The 16,319-nt window shown below is 42.7% G+C and overlaps 1 protein-coding gene across 1 annotated transcript in view; it reads right to left on the bottom strand.

The window, feature by feature from the left end:
- Positions 1 to 13,897, bottom strand: part of FAM241A (family with sequence similarity 241 member A) — a 28,465-nt gene extending 14,568 nt beyond the window's left edge. Inside the window, exon 1 of the mRNA XM_048846831.2 lies at positions 13,652 to 13,897. Coding sequence (XP_048702788.1) covers positions 13,652 to 13,753 — 102 coding nt within the window. The 5' untranslated portion in view covers positions 13,754 to 13,897. The remainder of the gene's footprint in view (positions 1 to 13,651) is intronic.
- Positions 13,898 to 16,319: the final 2,422 nt, after the last annotated feature.

The following is a 16,319-nucleotide window of genomic DNA, read 5'->3' as shown; positions in this document are numbered from 1 at the left end:
AGGTAAAATGAAGTTCTTAAGTGTAAATCAGACCAAAAATACGAGAAAACAGATTACGAAAGCTGATGTCAGGGATATTCATGAAGGAATCAATCATGAGCACCTTCACCTCCCATGGAAGGACCCAAATTAGGTAACCAGGCTACGTATTCAGAGCAACACAACAATCAAGGCTGGGAAACAGAATCCTGAGCACAAATATAACGGATGTTTGCTGGATATGTAGCTGCTAATACAACAAATGGAAGAGTAGAATACTCAACTTTCCAGGCACTCAGAGTGATCTGCTAGATAGGTCAAGATGGTGGTTTGGCTAGATTGTGATCCCATTTGCTACAGTTACCCCTTTGACAATCGCTTGGGCTACCTACATATAGCCTCTGCCTGCATTCCTGAAGACTACCTCCACTGAATTCTGCTCCGTGGCATACAAGGTTGCCATGCATGGGCCCTCGGCTTACTAATGATGTATGTTCTCAAACCAGAGCAATTCTGCTGTTTCTTAAGCTTTCCACTGCTGTGGGGAAGGTCAGGATTTCAACCTGTTTCCAAACATAACTTTGAATAATAACAACATCAAAATAATAAAATATTATTACTACTACTACTTATTATTATTTTACTTGGTTAAACACAACAGGATTTGGCTAAGAGTTAACCAGCAAGGATATTTTTGCTTTTCCTATTTTCCTCCCTCTTCTATCATTAAGTTAGAACGGAGCATCATACAGGAAATGTAGTAACCTTTCATCAAATGTTAGCTTTTATGAAAGTTTGGCATCCTATTCACTCAAAATACTTTATAAAACCAATCTTGCTAGCCACAGGAACATACTCTACAAAGAATTCGCATGCACAACTCCCACTGACTTTCACTGAAGTTTAACATGCAGATTGATGGCAGAATGCAGCCCGCAGCCTCAAAAACTGATGATTAGTGCCTTTGACTGTGCAGGTCTAAGTGACAATATAGATTTTGATATTCAGGCAATAGAATACTGGGCAGAAAAACAGTAAATATCTAAACTGCTTTGGGCAAAATGACCAGGTTCACTATCCTAGAACATTTATTCTTCTGCATATAAATTAAAAGGTAATAGATAGAAAGCAAATGAGGAACAGTTAAACAGTGCTTGCAGATGATAGAACAAACAATGAGCAAAGATTTCCTGTATAGGAAAATTGCCAAGACCCCCAGTATTTCTGGAAATAGTATCCATTAAAGATTTCTTTTCTAAATTTAAACAGGGAATTTCAACAAAGCACATGTTGTGGTATTAACACAGAACGATATCTGGGTCCAGTATTCATCACAGTAAAAATATATAAACATCTTTCATATTTTGAAAATGAATATATTTTTGTAAAATGAGAGACTTACTTGAGCACACTATGAAAACCATCATATCTTAATCATACTACCTCCCTGTTGATGCCACATTTGATAACACATGCCAACAAGATCATCAGCAGCAGCAATAAGCTTCAAAATGCCAGCAGAAGTTTTAAATAAATTTTGTATTAATGTGTTGCCTGCCTTGGATATTGAAATTATCTATCCATGTAACAGGTACAACCCTGACAAGAGTAGTGTAACTTTCCATACATCATCCACAAATGTACTTCAGCCCTAACCTGGAAAGAACACTCTTTAAGAGCAAGAATGTAGTCCATGTTGATTCAAATTCTTGGCCTCTCTGTGTGTGGATCTATTTTCAGGACAGGGACCTAAGTAGTCCTAAAATATCTAATAATTTGCCTCTGCGCATAGCATGATCATGGTCTCTTAACTCTAGGCATTTTCAGCTTTGGAATTCACTTCCCTTGGTCTGAAACAAACAGAATTTGCTGATGTTAGAGAATTCTGCAAATTTCATCTATGTCCTCTGCCTTTTAGCCAAGGGGAGATGAATCTAGGTTAGTAGTATTTGGGCGTGAGCTATTTTATGTTTTAAAATATCCTTTTTGTTAGCCTTGTTTTGCTATGCTGGATTAGCTGCAAAATTTGCTGATTGTTTTATAGATTGTGCTTTAAAATTTGTTACAGGCACCGAGAGTTTAGTATTTGTGCTTTTAATTTACATATAATTCAAAAGAAATAAGATACAAAGGCCTGAACAACCAGAAATAAAGTCTGAGTAGCAATAAGTGACTTGTTTTTATAGAAGGAAAAACAAGAACAAACAAGAATAAGCTTGTAAGGCTGACCAAAGAGATAAGGAATAAACTGACAAACAATGAAAAGCAACTGCTATGCAAAAGTTGTATTCAGCTGTTATGGCAACTAAAGTTCAAATAAGATGATGCAAACCATAGGAAAAAAGAAATCTAAGAGTACTGCCTCAAGTTGTTATGGCAACTGAAATCTGAGCACAGCAACCAAGTGAACACTATCCACAAGTCTGAATTCCTGCGCATTCAGATCTTTGTGAAATAGTATACTATAAAGGAACTTAGATCAAAATAATATTTTATGAAAACACAAAGCTAGACCTGCCCACCTCACCCTATGATTTATCATCATGTTGCATCAAATAAAACATTAAAATAGGGCAAAAACAAAACACAGGAAATTTTAAGACAGCAAGAAGGAAAACCATTTTAGAAGTTGTGCTCCATGTTTCTTTTAGATCCATCTTCCTTCTCTGTCAAACTATTCTAAGATGCCTCTATTGCTATCATTAGAAATTTATCCCATCCATATTATTTTAAATATATATTTGATTTCAGCCCCTTTTGCGCTGGTCCTTTCTTTATAAAGCCTTTTCTTGTATTTAAACATGTCCAGATATGCTTGAGGCATCTAATAACCTCAGGATTTTGTTTTTCTTTTAGCGATGTCCCCTTCTAAAATCAAGTCAACTTTACACAGCAGCACTCTAAGCTAAAGGAAAGAATTACAATTTAGCACATATGTATCCTGGCACTGATCTATTCTCAAATTCAAATTATAAAGGAACAACAGACAACTTCTTAAGTGTATGGAAAAAGCTATAATCTGCAGAAGTTTACTACAAAAGTGAACAGAACATGTTAATACTTAGCACGCTATTCAGTTGTGAGGGGAAAAAAAAACAACTTACTGCAGTAAACAACATGTGGCTACAATCACTGAAACCTTGTTGAGGAAGCTACAGAGCACTGTATTACTGTATACATGGCAGCCTCTTCAGTAGGGAGCCAAGACATTCATAGCGATAGCACAAACTTATTTGAGACCATTACAGTCACAGATGAAGCCTCCACTCCGTTTGCAGATGTCCCTCTGCATGCTTGGGAATCTACTGAAATGTACATATCATCCCACACTTAGGTGTTTATATATTTTTATAATAAATTACTGCTACCCATTTTTTTCTGTAGTAAATTGAAATACTGTATGTCCAAAACAACCCTCCAGATTTAAACACCCTTTAAGCACTTGAGACCCCCTCCCCCAAAAAAAGTGTTATTAAAAAAACATTTCAGAGAAGGAAAAAACTATACTGGACTACTGTCTGGAAAACTGTTTAATATATAAAGGCCAAGTTCTGCCCTCAGATATACTTGTACAATTGTCTACTATTACAGTTACACTGATGTAATTTAGAGCAAAACTGGGCTATAACCTACTGTGTGTAGTTTCCAATATGTAAAGTTGTATAAATTCTAGTGAATAGGTGAGGTGAATTCCCCCTTTTCCCTGCCACTGCTGAATCCCATTTTAAGAATAAGTAATCAGGACACTAGAATTTTGGTAGGAATTCTGTAAAATTAAGTAGCATTCAATTAGTGGAAAAATATGTATGAGGACATACCATTTTCACCAATTTTCCAGTGCTGTAATTCTATGTGCATAATTGCCAAGAAATCAAGGTCCTCTGTTGACTGAAAGACCCCTTTGAAGGATTTCAGCCATAGACCCTTTAACCAAAAACAACTTTAAAATGTGTATTGGAAATGTTCCAGTCAAAACTTTTAAAAGATGTCCGACCAGACACAGTATTAATTGGGCATAGAGATAAACCCATTTACTGCAGACGAGAAATAGAGAGACCATTAGGTTTTATATTTAACTGGGTCTGGAATAAACCAGAAACAGTACTTGAGGCACCACAATTTCTATTCTTAATGGTAGAAATTTGCTTTTGAAAACTCGCTGATCCTCTGGTAGTTTATGATTTAAATGATGTGGTCATTGGCTCTGGTAGAGAAAGGAAAACTATTAGTGTCCATTGATCCTACAGTTCTGCGAATGATGAAACGTCTAAGAGTGGGCTGACACAACACTGGCCTCTGTCAAGTTAATGTGAGTTGGAGACAGCAAGATAAGAGTGAACTTAAAACATCAGAGAACTATAAAATATCCTGCAAGGCAGAAGTTGCCAGTGCTGCTAATCACGCAAAGGCAAAACGTAAAGGCCACATCTGTAGTCACTGAAATTATCCTCTTTGACTTAACCTCTGTTTTTTCCATACTGGAAAAATACTTGTAGCATAGCTCGTTGAAATCTTCTTTAAAAATTTCAGAGCTTCAAAAGCTAAACAGGCTGAACAAATAATAACTGAGTTTATAATCTGAAATCTCTCTGCCTCAAAAAAAAAAAAAAAAAAAAGTTCTCCAAGGAAAACACCAAGAAGAAACATGCTTTTGGAAATAAAATACTGTTAAAAAATGACACGCTACATTTGGTACAGGTGTGTGCCTGGATCAGTTAACTACTCTATGTGCAAAAATGCCATACATTAATTCTTGCATCTACACCACATACCATGTTTGGGAGGAAGTCAGATTTTTGGCTTATCTGTCTGGATGGCTGAGGAAATGCAGGCTTGTGATCATGTGGCTGAGCTAAAGGAGAAGCCACTTACACCTCACTACACTTAACCAGGGGTGAAAATCCTGGTCTCAGTGAGGTCAATGGGAATTTTGCCATTGATTTAAATGAGGCCAGAATCTCATCCCAGATACGTTAGGCCTGGTCTACACGGGGGGGGCGGCGAATCGATCTAAGTTACATAACTTCAGCTATGTGAATAACGTAGCTGAAGTCGACATACTTAGATCTACTCACCGCAGTGTCTTCACTGCAGTGAGTCAATTTCTGACGCTCCCCTGTCACCCGCGCCTCTCGTGCTGGTGGAGTACTGGAGTAGACAGGAGAGTGCTCGGGAGTCGATCGCTGCCTGCCAATTCGGCGGGTAGTATAGACATACCCTTAGTGAAGGAAGACTTTAAATGTGGACTACTCTGAGCGGAGACATAAAGAACTTTTGGTACAATCTGCATGACACACTTTTTCCCCCCCTTTTACAAAGCAGTATTTTTCTGGTTTGATGATAAAAGACGTTTAGAATCTACAGCTCTTAATGTAGGTTTTAGTTTCAGTTTTGATAAACCAACATGGTGCCTGCCTATCTGTAACACTTTTATCAGTAACAGGCATTTATAGTTCTATGCTAGTTAACAATACAAAGTTTGTTTGCTATCCTCATCTTTTCTCTTATACAATACATACAGAACATAATATGACATTTAGCCCTCATCTACATGGGAAAGATTTTTCATGTTTCTCCACTATAACAAGCAGAAAGCTATAGTAAAAGAGTGGGTTCATCCTGCCTTGTTTATTCTAGGTTAAGCTACTTCCCTTGTGTCACTGTGTCCACACAGCTCTGTGCTTTTTCAGAATAACTAAGCATTCTGGGCAGATATTCCCTGATGAAATATTCCACAACTAGGCACAGGGTCGGGGGCCGCTCCGCGTGGCTCCCAGAAGCAGCGGCATGTCCCTCCTCCGGCTTCTATGCGTATGGGCAGCCAGGGTGCTCTGCTCCGCACGCTGCCCCACAGCTCCCACGGCCAATGGGAGCTGCAGGGGTGGTGCCTGCAGACGGGGCAGCAGGAAGCGGAGCTGCCTGGCCATACCTCTGCATAGGAGCCGGAGGGAGGGGGACATGCTGCTGCTTCCGGGAGCTGCTTGAGGTAAGTGGTGCCTGGAGCCTGCACCCCAAGCCACGCATCCGAGCCACCCCCCTGTGCCTCAACCCCCTGCCCCAGCCCTGATTCTCCTCCTGCCCTCTGAACCCCTAGGTCCCAGCCCAGAACACCCTCCTACACCCCAAACTCCTCATCCCCAGAGCCTGCATCCCCAGCCAGAGCCCCTATCCCTCCCGTGTCCCAAGCCCCTACCCTGATCCCTTTCCCGCCCTCCGAACCCCTCGGTCCCAGCCCAGAGCACACTCCTACATCCAAAGCTCCTCATCCCCAGCCCCCGCACCCCAACTGGAGTCCTCACCCCCGCCTGCCCCAGCCTGGAGCCTCCTCCTGTACCCTGAACTCCTCATTTCTGGCCCCACCCCAGAGCCCACACCCCCTGCTGGAGCCCTCACCCCCTCTCACACCCCAACCCCAATTTCATAGAATCATAGAATATCAGGGTTGGAAGGGACCTCAGGAGGTCATCTAGTCCAACCCCCTGCTCAAAAGCAGGACCCACACCCAATTAAATCATCCCAGCCAGGGCTTTGTCAAGCCTGACCTTAAAAACTTCTAAGGAAGGAGATTCCACCACCTCCCTAGGCAACGCATTCCAGTGTTTCACCACCCTCCTAGTGAAAAAGTTTTTCCTAATATCCAACCTAAACCTCCCCCACTGCAACTTGAGACCATTACTCCTTGTCCTGTCCTCTTCTACCACTGAGAATAGTCTAGAACCATCCTCTCTGGAACTACCTCTTAGGTAGTTGAAAGCAGCTATCAAATCCCTCCTCATTCTTCTCTTCTGCAGACTAAACAATCCCAGTTCCCTCAGCCTCTCCTCATAACTCATGTGTTCCAGACCCCTAATCATTTTTGTTGCCCTTCGCTGGACTCTCTCCAATTTATCCACATCCTTCTTGTAGCGTGGGGCATTACACTACAGTGTAGTGTGAGCATTCATGACCCGCCATACAATTTCTATTACCCAGATGGGGCCCTCGGGCCAAAAAGTTTGCCCACCCCACTTTAAAATCAGCTGGGCTCTTCTGAACAAAGAAAATTTTTAACTCATTTGCAAAAATATGAAATAGTTATTTGTATTGCTGACTCTTTGGCTTATTAACATTTAAGTTGTTAAAGTTTTTTTCCTCCTATTATTTTACTGAAAACTCTCTGATGCCCTTGATTTTGTTGCGTTTTGTAATGCTGCATCTGCTTTGTTATTTGCTCAATGTTCAGCACTTGAACACATGAGAAAACATGCTCTAGAGCGAATGAAATATTTCTAAAAAATATGAAGGTGTATTTTCTCTTAGCTGGCAATTAAAACTCCCCCGTCTGCCTATTCATTTTAACAAGATTCCTGTCCCTTCATGAAGATCATCATCACTGCATAAAAAAAGAGGGACAGAGATGCTTTAAACAGGCAAATGTGCTTGTCGTCATCACACTCTCCTTCTAGTGGCTCCAGGATGGCAGCTTTGCACAGGTAGAAAGGGCATGGCCATAATCATTTAGGCTCAGGATCCATGATGAAATGCCATGGGCACCTGATAAAACATGTGGACATGATCTCCCTGAGTGCTCTCACAAGGGATTCTGCTATCTCCTGGTAGCATTGCTCCTACCACTGGCTTTCTACCACTGGCTCTGTCACTGTGGTTTATTTTGCTAGTCTGCAAGAAGTTCCTTCCTCACTGGAATTGTTAATGTTGGAACCTGCAGCATTAACTTCAGAGGCATTTTGTTTCTTGTACCAGGGAAGCATAATATGTATAGCAACCACTGTCTGTTCCTTCTATTTCCTGTCCCTATTCTATGGTATCCTGTATAAGGACCTTCCACAGGCTACAGGGTAGGAGGAGGAAGTGTGCAATGGACCCACTACTCTTTCTGTTGTATACCTCCCTACCACACACCAGTTCCACCCATAGTTTTGTTTGTATCTCTTTTACAGGAGAATGGGAAGGAAGCATTGGCCCCTCTAACTGATCAACATTTTTAAAAGATAGGTGCACTGATGTCAGTTTAATTCAACAAAGTTGTGCTATATTCCTACTTGTCTCTAAAGTTACGATTAAAAGAAAAGAACACATTCTATAAGTATCAAGCAAGCTTCTTCTACCGATGAAAAGGACGAATCATGATTGAGTGCACTCACCACTCCATTATGTGAAATTTCATAAAAATCAACAAAAAGCAATATTGATTGTATCTTGGTTTGAAGTAGCTTTGTATGCTAACATGGATGAATTATTGGTTGTTTTATATTTCAACAGAGAAATTGTTAAAGCAATTACAAAGGGAAATATCAAATAGTTTAAATTCAAAATTTTGATTATGCAGAAATATTTTACACAACATCAAATCCCTGTGGCAGGAAAAAAACCACAGCGGCCCAACACTGTAGCATGCAATTTCAGAAACAGGAACTACACAAAAATGAGGAGGTTAGTTAAACAGAAATTAAAGGGTTCAGTGACAAAACTGAAATTTCTGCAGCTGCGTGGAAACTTTTTAAAGACACCATAATAGAGGCTCAATTTAAATGTATACCTCAATTTAAAAACCATAGTAAGAGAACTAAAAAAAGAGCAAACCAACTGGCTAAACAACAAAGTAAAAGAAGCAGTGAGAGGAAAAAAGGCATCCTTTAAAAAGTGGAAGTTAAATCCTAGTGAGGAAAATAGAAAGGACCATAAACACTGGCAAATGAAGTGTAAAAATACAATTAGGAAGGCCAAAAAAGAATTTGAGGAACAGCTAGCCAAAGACTCAAAAAGTAATAGCATTTTTTTTTAAGTACATCAAAAGCAGGAAGCCTGCTAAACAACTAGTAGGACCACTGGACAATCAAGGTGCTAAAGGAGCACTCAAGGACGATAAGGCCATTGCGGAGAAACTGAATGAATTCTTTGCATTGGTCTTCACGGCTGAGGATGTGAGGGAGATTCCCAAACCTGAGCCGTTCTTTTTAGGTGACAGATCTGAGGAACTGTCCCAGACTGAGGTGTCATTAGAGGACGTTTCGGAACAAATTGATAAATTAAACAACAATAAGTCACCAGAACCAGATGGTATTCCCCCAAGAGTTCTGAATGAACTTAAATGTGAAATTGCAGAACTATTAACTGTAGTCTGACAGGTTTCAGAGGAACAGCCGTGTTAGTCTGTATTCGCAAAAAGAAAAGGAGTACTTGTGGCACCTTAGAGACTAACCAATTTATTTGAGCATGAGCTTTCGTGAGCTACAGCTGATGAAGTGAGCTGTAGCTCACGAAAGCTCATGCTCAAATAAATTGGTTAGTCTCTAAGGTGCCACAAGTACTCCTTTTCTAACTGTAGTCTGTAACCTATCATTTAAATCAGCTTTTGTACCAGATGACTGGAGGATAGCTAATGTGAGGCCAATTTTTAAAAAGGGCTCCAGAGGTGATCCCGGCAATTACAGGCCTGTAAGCCTGACATCGGTACGGGCAAACTGGTTGAAACTATAATAAAGAACAATATTGTCAGACATATAGATGAACATAATTTGTTGAGGAAGAGTCAACATAGTTTTAATAAACGGAAATCATACCTCACCAATCTACTAGAATTCTCTGAGGGGGTCAACAAACATGTAGACCAAGGGGATCCAGTGGATATATTTAGATTTTCAGAAAGCCTTTCACAATGTTCCTCACCAAAGGCTCTTACGCAAAGTAAGCTGCCACGGGATAAGAGGGAAGGTGCTCTCATGGATTGGTAACTGGTTAAAATATAGGAAACAGAGAGAGGTAAATAGTGGTGTCTTCTAGGGGTCTGTACTGGGACCAGTCATATTCAACATATTCATAAATGATCCGGAAGAAGGGGTAAACAGTGAGGTGGCAAAATTTGCACGATACAAAATTACTTAAGATAGTTAAGACCCAGACAGACTGCGAATAGCTACAAAAGGATCTCTCAAAACTGCGTGACTGGGCAACAAAATGGCAGATGAAATTTAATGTTGATAAATGCAAAGTAATGCACATTGGAAAGCATACTCCCAACTATACATATACAATGATGGGGTCTAAATTAGCTGTTACCACTCAAGAAAGAGATCTTCGAGTCATTGTGGATAGTTCTCTGAAAACATCCAATCAATGTGCAGCGGCAGTCAAAAAAGCAAACAGAATGCTGAGAATAATTAAGAGAGGGACAGACAATAGGACAGAAAATATCATTTTGCCTCTATATAAATCCACAGTACATCCTGAGTATGGTGTGCAGATGTGATCGCCCCATCTCAAAAAAGATATATTGGAATTGGAAAAGGTTCAGAAAAGGGCAACAAAAATTATTAGGGGTATGGAACGGCTTCCATATGAGGAGAGAGTAATAAGATAGGGACGTTTCACCTTGGAAAAGAAACGACTCAGGGGAGATATGATAGAGGTCTATAAAATCATGACTGATGTGGAGAAAGTAAATAAGGAAGTGTTATTTTCTCCTTCTCATAACACAAGAACTAGGGACCACCAAATTAAATTAACAGGCAGCAGGTTTAAAACAAATAAAAGGAAGTGTTTCTTCACACAACACACAGTCAACCTGTGAAACTCCTTGCCAGAGGATGTTGTAAAGGCCAAGACCATAACAGGGTTCAAAAAAGAACTAGATACATTCATGGAAGACAGGTCCATCAACGGATATTAGCCAGGATGGACAGAAATGGTGTCCCTAGACTCCGTTTCCCAGAAGCTGGGAATGAGCGACAGGGGATGGATTACTTGATGATTACCTGTTCTGTTCATTCCCTCTGGGGCACCTGGCACTGGCCACTGTCGGAAGACAAGATACTAGGCTAGATGGACCTTTGGTCTGACCCAGTAGGGCCACTCTTATGTAAATACAAATATATTCATAATATTGTAAATGTGTAATGAACACTGTTCTTTGCTTGAATCATCTGCAGAGCTTGCAACCCAAACATTTTGCCACGATGTAAAATGTGATTATTAGGGTCCTACCAAATTCAAAGCCGTGAAAAACACATCACGGACAGTGAAATCTGATCTTCTCTGTGACATCTGGAGCCCAGCCGGCGGCTCCTACCCTGCTCAGAGTTCCAGCTACTAGTCCTGGCCAGGGATGGGGAGAAACAAGGCTTCCTCTTAACCAGCAGGGGCCGCTCTCAGAGTGGGTCAGACCCACCTGTGGCTGCAGGACGGTCAAGCTGTCACCCCTGCCCCCTCGTGGAGAGGCTCTGGCTCCAGCTGTCAGCCCCTACCTTGGGCAGGAGATTGTTGGGAAAACCAGACATGTGGTAATCCACCCCCCATACTCTGTTACCCTCACTTCTGCGCTGCTGCTTTTGGTGGCACTGGCTTTAGAGCTGGGCACCCGGCCAGCAGCCTTCCTCTCTGGCTGCCCAGCCCTGAAGGCAGCACCTCTGCCAGCAGCAGCGCAGAAGTAAGGGTGGCAATCCTATGACCCCCTTACAATAGCCTTGTGACCCTCCCCCGACCACCTTTTGGGTCGGGGCCACCACAGTTACCAATACTGTGAAATGTCAGATGTAAACATCTGAAAACGTGTAACTGACTGATTTGAAAACCTCCAGGTCACGAAATTGAACAAAATGGACCTTGAATTGGTAGGGCACTAGTGATTACCCACTGTGAAAGTAACTCTAAACAAAAATGAAATTAACCAGTCTGTTTTCATTGGCTAGTTGAGTGAAATACAGAATTTCCCTAAGTGATGTTAAATGCATAACTTGCGTAAACAAACTAAGTAATTAGTTAAATTCTTATAATTATTCAGTTTTCATAAACCCCATTGTTATCAGAGAGACAAGGTAGGTGAGTAGTTACCATTTATTCCACCTATAATCTGTTCCACCTTGTTAGTAATGACGCTTTAAATAGGTTTCCCAGACCTGAGGAGTTCTGTGTAAGATTGAAAGTGTGTCTCACCAACAGAAGTTGGTCCAATAAAAGATATTACCTCACCCACCTTGTCTCTCTAACATCCTGAGAGAACATGGCTACAATACTGCCATTTTAAAAAGTCCTTTTAATTAATTGCGGCAGCTCAACCAAATATTGATGTGAGACTGTTTTCTGAAGTGCAACATTTGTTTTAAAGCTTTTTTGTTGTCAGGACCTACATCTAAAGTCATTATTGCCTCCATTCTATTGGCATAGAACACTACATTCAGGTGCGTATGTACTAGCAGAGCCTGATGCAGGACTGGAACCATTGTGAAGATATCAATAATTATTCTAAACATTCCTCCTTACCAAATCTGATTTCTCTTATTAAGGTGATGGGGGAAACAATGCCACCTCACCACATAAGTAGTTATATTATTAGAGGGCATAACAAATGTTACTGTACCATGTAACTGCATTTTATAAAAGGATGTTGTTGACATGATTAAAATCTGCAGTCCTATAATATACAATTTGAGTTGTTATAAGAAGTTTGCTTTAAGTGGTTTCATAATCATCTTTTGCCTCAATCTAAAGAATAAATTTCAAGTAGATCACCTAATTTTCTTACTGCCTCCCATGCACTTTGCATTATTGTAATGTCTTTTTGAGTCTTTAATGTATTTGGTCGCTCCTCAATTTTCTCTTGCAGTTCAGACCAGTCACGAACCGAAATTGCTAACTGAGGAAGTTGTGTGCACAGCTGCAGGAACCACAGAAAATTGATTTTGATGGCTTACACACAATACAAAAGCTGTACTATTTTTTAAGGATTCATACTCTAAAGCTGGATACCATTAAATCTTGTTTGCAGTTTTCCTGCTTAAGATGGAGTGACTGAAGATCTTTTTGAGATAGGGAGATAAAAAATGATGAATCTGATATAATTTATAAATTTGCAGGGGAGATACCAAAATCTTGAAACCCCTTGAATAACTAGCCTCAGCTCATCAGAAAGATCACCCATCCTCTCCCTTTTCCAGACCAGGTGACCAAAGCACCAGGCTGCCAGGTGACTTGCACACTGAGGTCCAGCACACTCACCGGTACCTCAGCCACCCTCGCTCCAAGCTCTACGCTTCCCTGGCTGCCCGGTGTAGTGTAGGATACTGCTCTGCGTAGTAATCAGGTAGCAATTCCGTACAATAGGATTTCTTACAATCTACACGTATCAATAAGTGCTACCGGTAGCACATTACTACGCGGAGCGGTATCCTACACTACATCGTAGCACCCAACACACCCACCAGTTCGCCGGCCCTGCACCGAGCAGCCGCCCCGGTGGAAAGGTCTCAAGGCAAAGCCGCTCCCCGCTTCGCCCCCCGGGGCTCCGCTTCCCTGCTATGCCCACCCCCCTTCACCGTGGGCAGGAGGCGGCGCGAAGGCCGCATCGCCCCGTGCCCCTGGGCCGGGCGGGGCCGCGCCCCCTGCCCGCTCCAGCACGGCATGGGGTGGCCCCGCTGGGTCTGTCCGCGCCCTGTGCTCCACTTGCTGCTCGGGGAGCAGGGGGGAGAGACACCAACCTGCACCAGGGTTAGGCAAGGGGTACAACCCCCTCACACACATGGCGCCGCTCCGGGTACAGCCCCCTGGTTACAACCCCCCCCCCCCCCGGCGCTGGGGGAAGAGGCTAGCGGCTGCCTTCTCTGTCAGCAGCTGGTGCCTGTGGCTCTGGGGCGCGGCTGCCCTGCCCTGTGCCCCAGGCGGGGAAGGTGAAACTGACCCGCTCCTCTGGCTGCCAGTGTCTGTGCCGGGCTCCTGCTGCTTCCGCGTCCCCTTCGCACCCGCAGTCTCCGGGCGGCAGCAGCCCCGCCATGGAGCCCATTCCCCTCCGACACCAGCGCCGTCTGCTCCCCGGGGCAGCCTTGCCCGCAGCGCCGCCGCCGCCTCTGCCCGGGACGCGCTCCGGGGGAAGGGTCGAGCCCCGAGCGCGCCGCTCAGCCGCACAATGCTCGCCGCGGCCGCTGCCTGGCAGGGCGGGTCTGTGCTGTCACGGGGTCTGGGGGGCGGGGGCGAGCGCCAGCATGTGTGAGAGAGCGGGGTGGGGAAGGGCGTGTGGCTGGGACCCGTGGGGCTGGCGGGCTGCCTGAGGCGGCATGTGTCTGTGGGCGGGCGGGAGGACCCCGCCTGGGTGTGCGTCTAGCTGAGGAGAGGGAGCTGGCTGGGGCTGAGTGGGCGAGGCTGAGCGGCGGCGTGAGCGTTTCTTTGGAGGCGTGTGTGTCTGAAGAGAGGCTGAATTTTCATATTCCAGCCCTGCCAGTCGGAACACAGAATTAAAGACAAAGCGCTAGAGCCCTTCCCTGCAGGATCTAGCTAACTCCTACTGACTTCAGGGGAAGCTATTCATATCCTACTGTCCGGGAGAATGAGGCCCTGAGGCCCTGACGCAGTCAGAATTTAATATATTGTCGTCTGAATGCTCCACTGGACACACTGGGACTTCTTTATTTTTCTTGTCACAGTTGTAATGCTCTACCCTAGAGTTTCCAAACTGTAGTCCATGCACTGCTGGTGGTGGCCATCAGATCATATGCTGGAGAGCTGAATGGTTATATAGTGCAACATGCTACTCCTTATTTCTAGCTTCTAAATCCCAGTAAAAGCCAAAACTATATTAAAAATGTTCCTATCACCTTCTATAATCTAAGCAATGGCTGTAGGCAGGGCCAGATTTACAGTTTACGCACCCTAGGCACAGCATCTTCAGGACACACCCCTTCTCACCTACAATTGACCTTCCTGTTTTCAGTAAAAAATGAAACTTCTAACCGACTTTTAACTTTTAGGTGCCCCAGGCATGTGCCTACTATGCCTAATTGGAAATCTGGCCTTGGCTATAGGGAGTTGCAACAATGATGGTGAATGAGAAAGGAGATGATCTGTCGTTTTGACAAGTGGGCGTCAGTGTCTATGGACCAGCAAAGGATAATATTTTAATGAAACCCTTCCTCACTTTACAACGTTAAACAGTTATATATGATCCAGGCTTGTATGTCAAGGTATTGATGGCAACTTCCATTGTAACAAGCACCATTAATATTTTAAACTTTTGATTAGACAGAGAAAAAGAAAAATCAGTTACAAGGTTTGAAATGTAAAGTATTGAATAAAGCTTTCATCTTTAACAATGTTCCTTATTCCCTTTCCTTTTAGCTGTACATAGTCTTTTATACAGAGAAAACTCTGACAGTCTTTTAAATGGTATTACCTATTATTTAGATGGTCCGAAACAGTTGTTGTTGGAGTCCAGTCCTGTTTTCTCTTACACCTCTCCCCACAAGAGAAAATGCAGCTTCTGATTTTAGCTGTCTTTCTACTCACAGGCTCACAGCATTGTTTGAAAAGGTGGAGTTGTCTTCGTGGCTAAGCCAGACTCTTAAGGTACATCTACACTTTGAGCTGAGGGTGTAATTTCCAGTCTGAGGAGGCATACCTGCACTAACTCTGGTGGAACTAGCATTGTAAAAATATAGCACAGCAGCAGAGGGTGCACCCAGGGATGTATTCAGCATTTTGGCTGGGATTATAGTTGGAGTGGCTAGCCCCTCCTAGAGCTAGCACAGGTATGTCTCCTCAAGATGGGAATTACACCTCCAATTCAAAATGTAGACATACCCTTAGATAGAAGGTAAAAGGAGAGTGACAAGAAAAAGGAGAAACAAATGAAAGTGGTGATACCATCTGGTTCCCTCTTTCTGTCCCTGTCTGGTCAGGACATCTTCCAGGATCAGTATGATGAAGGCCCAACAGTGTCATTGTGGATCCCAGCAGACAGAGGGGCTGCCAGCCATTATGATGAATCTTGCTTCCTCCAGTCCACCAGTCCCCTTCCTCCAATTTCTACAATCTTTCAGCTCATTGTCATGCCAGCCCACGACTTTCCCAGGAGTCTTGTAGACCACTTACCATAGTTCTTTTAATCATGTAATAAATCCAGTTTGTGCCAGTCTATTTGGTGCAGACTTTTATGAACAATTTTATATAACAGGGTGAATTGGACTTCTGTTAACTGGGGCCAATTTAGAGTTACAGGCCTCCACACGATAAGTGCACAGTTTTGAACAGGAGAATAGGTGATTCACTAAACAATTTCTGAGTTAAAATATGATCTGTGCTCTATTGCAAGGAACTCAACTAAGCAGCAAGTAGAGTTATTTGTCATATGCCATGGCTGTTCATTGTTGATTTCTTTTCCCACACAATTTTACTTTGTAGTACATGAGTACGTAAACAACTTTTTATGTAATTGATACAAAGTGAATTCTGTTATTTGTTTTAATACAGTCAATTCAAAGAAAGTTTAACTTCAAACACAATAGATTATAAAACACAAGCAGAAATACGAGGTCATAGTTCCTAAAGGAACCACAGTTGGCCACAGTTCACACAGT

This window comes from Caretta caretta, chromosome 4, assembly GCF_965140235.1.
Source record: "Caretta caretta isolate rCarCar2 chromosome 4, rCarCar1.hap1, whole genome shotgun sequence".
Taxonomy (NCBI): Eukaryota; Metazoa; Chordata; order Testudines; family Cheloniidae; genus Caretta; species Caretta caretta.
The sequence above is the reverse complement of the archived record's forward strand: the minus strand, read 5'-3'. Positions and strand labels throughout refer to the sequence as shown.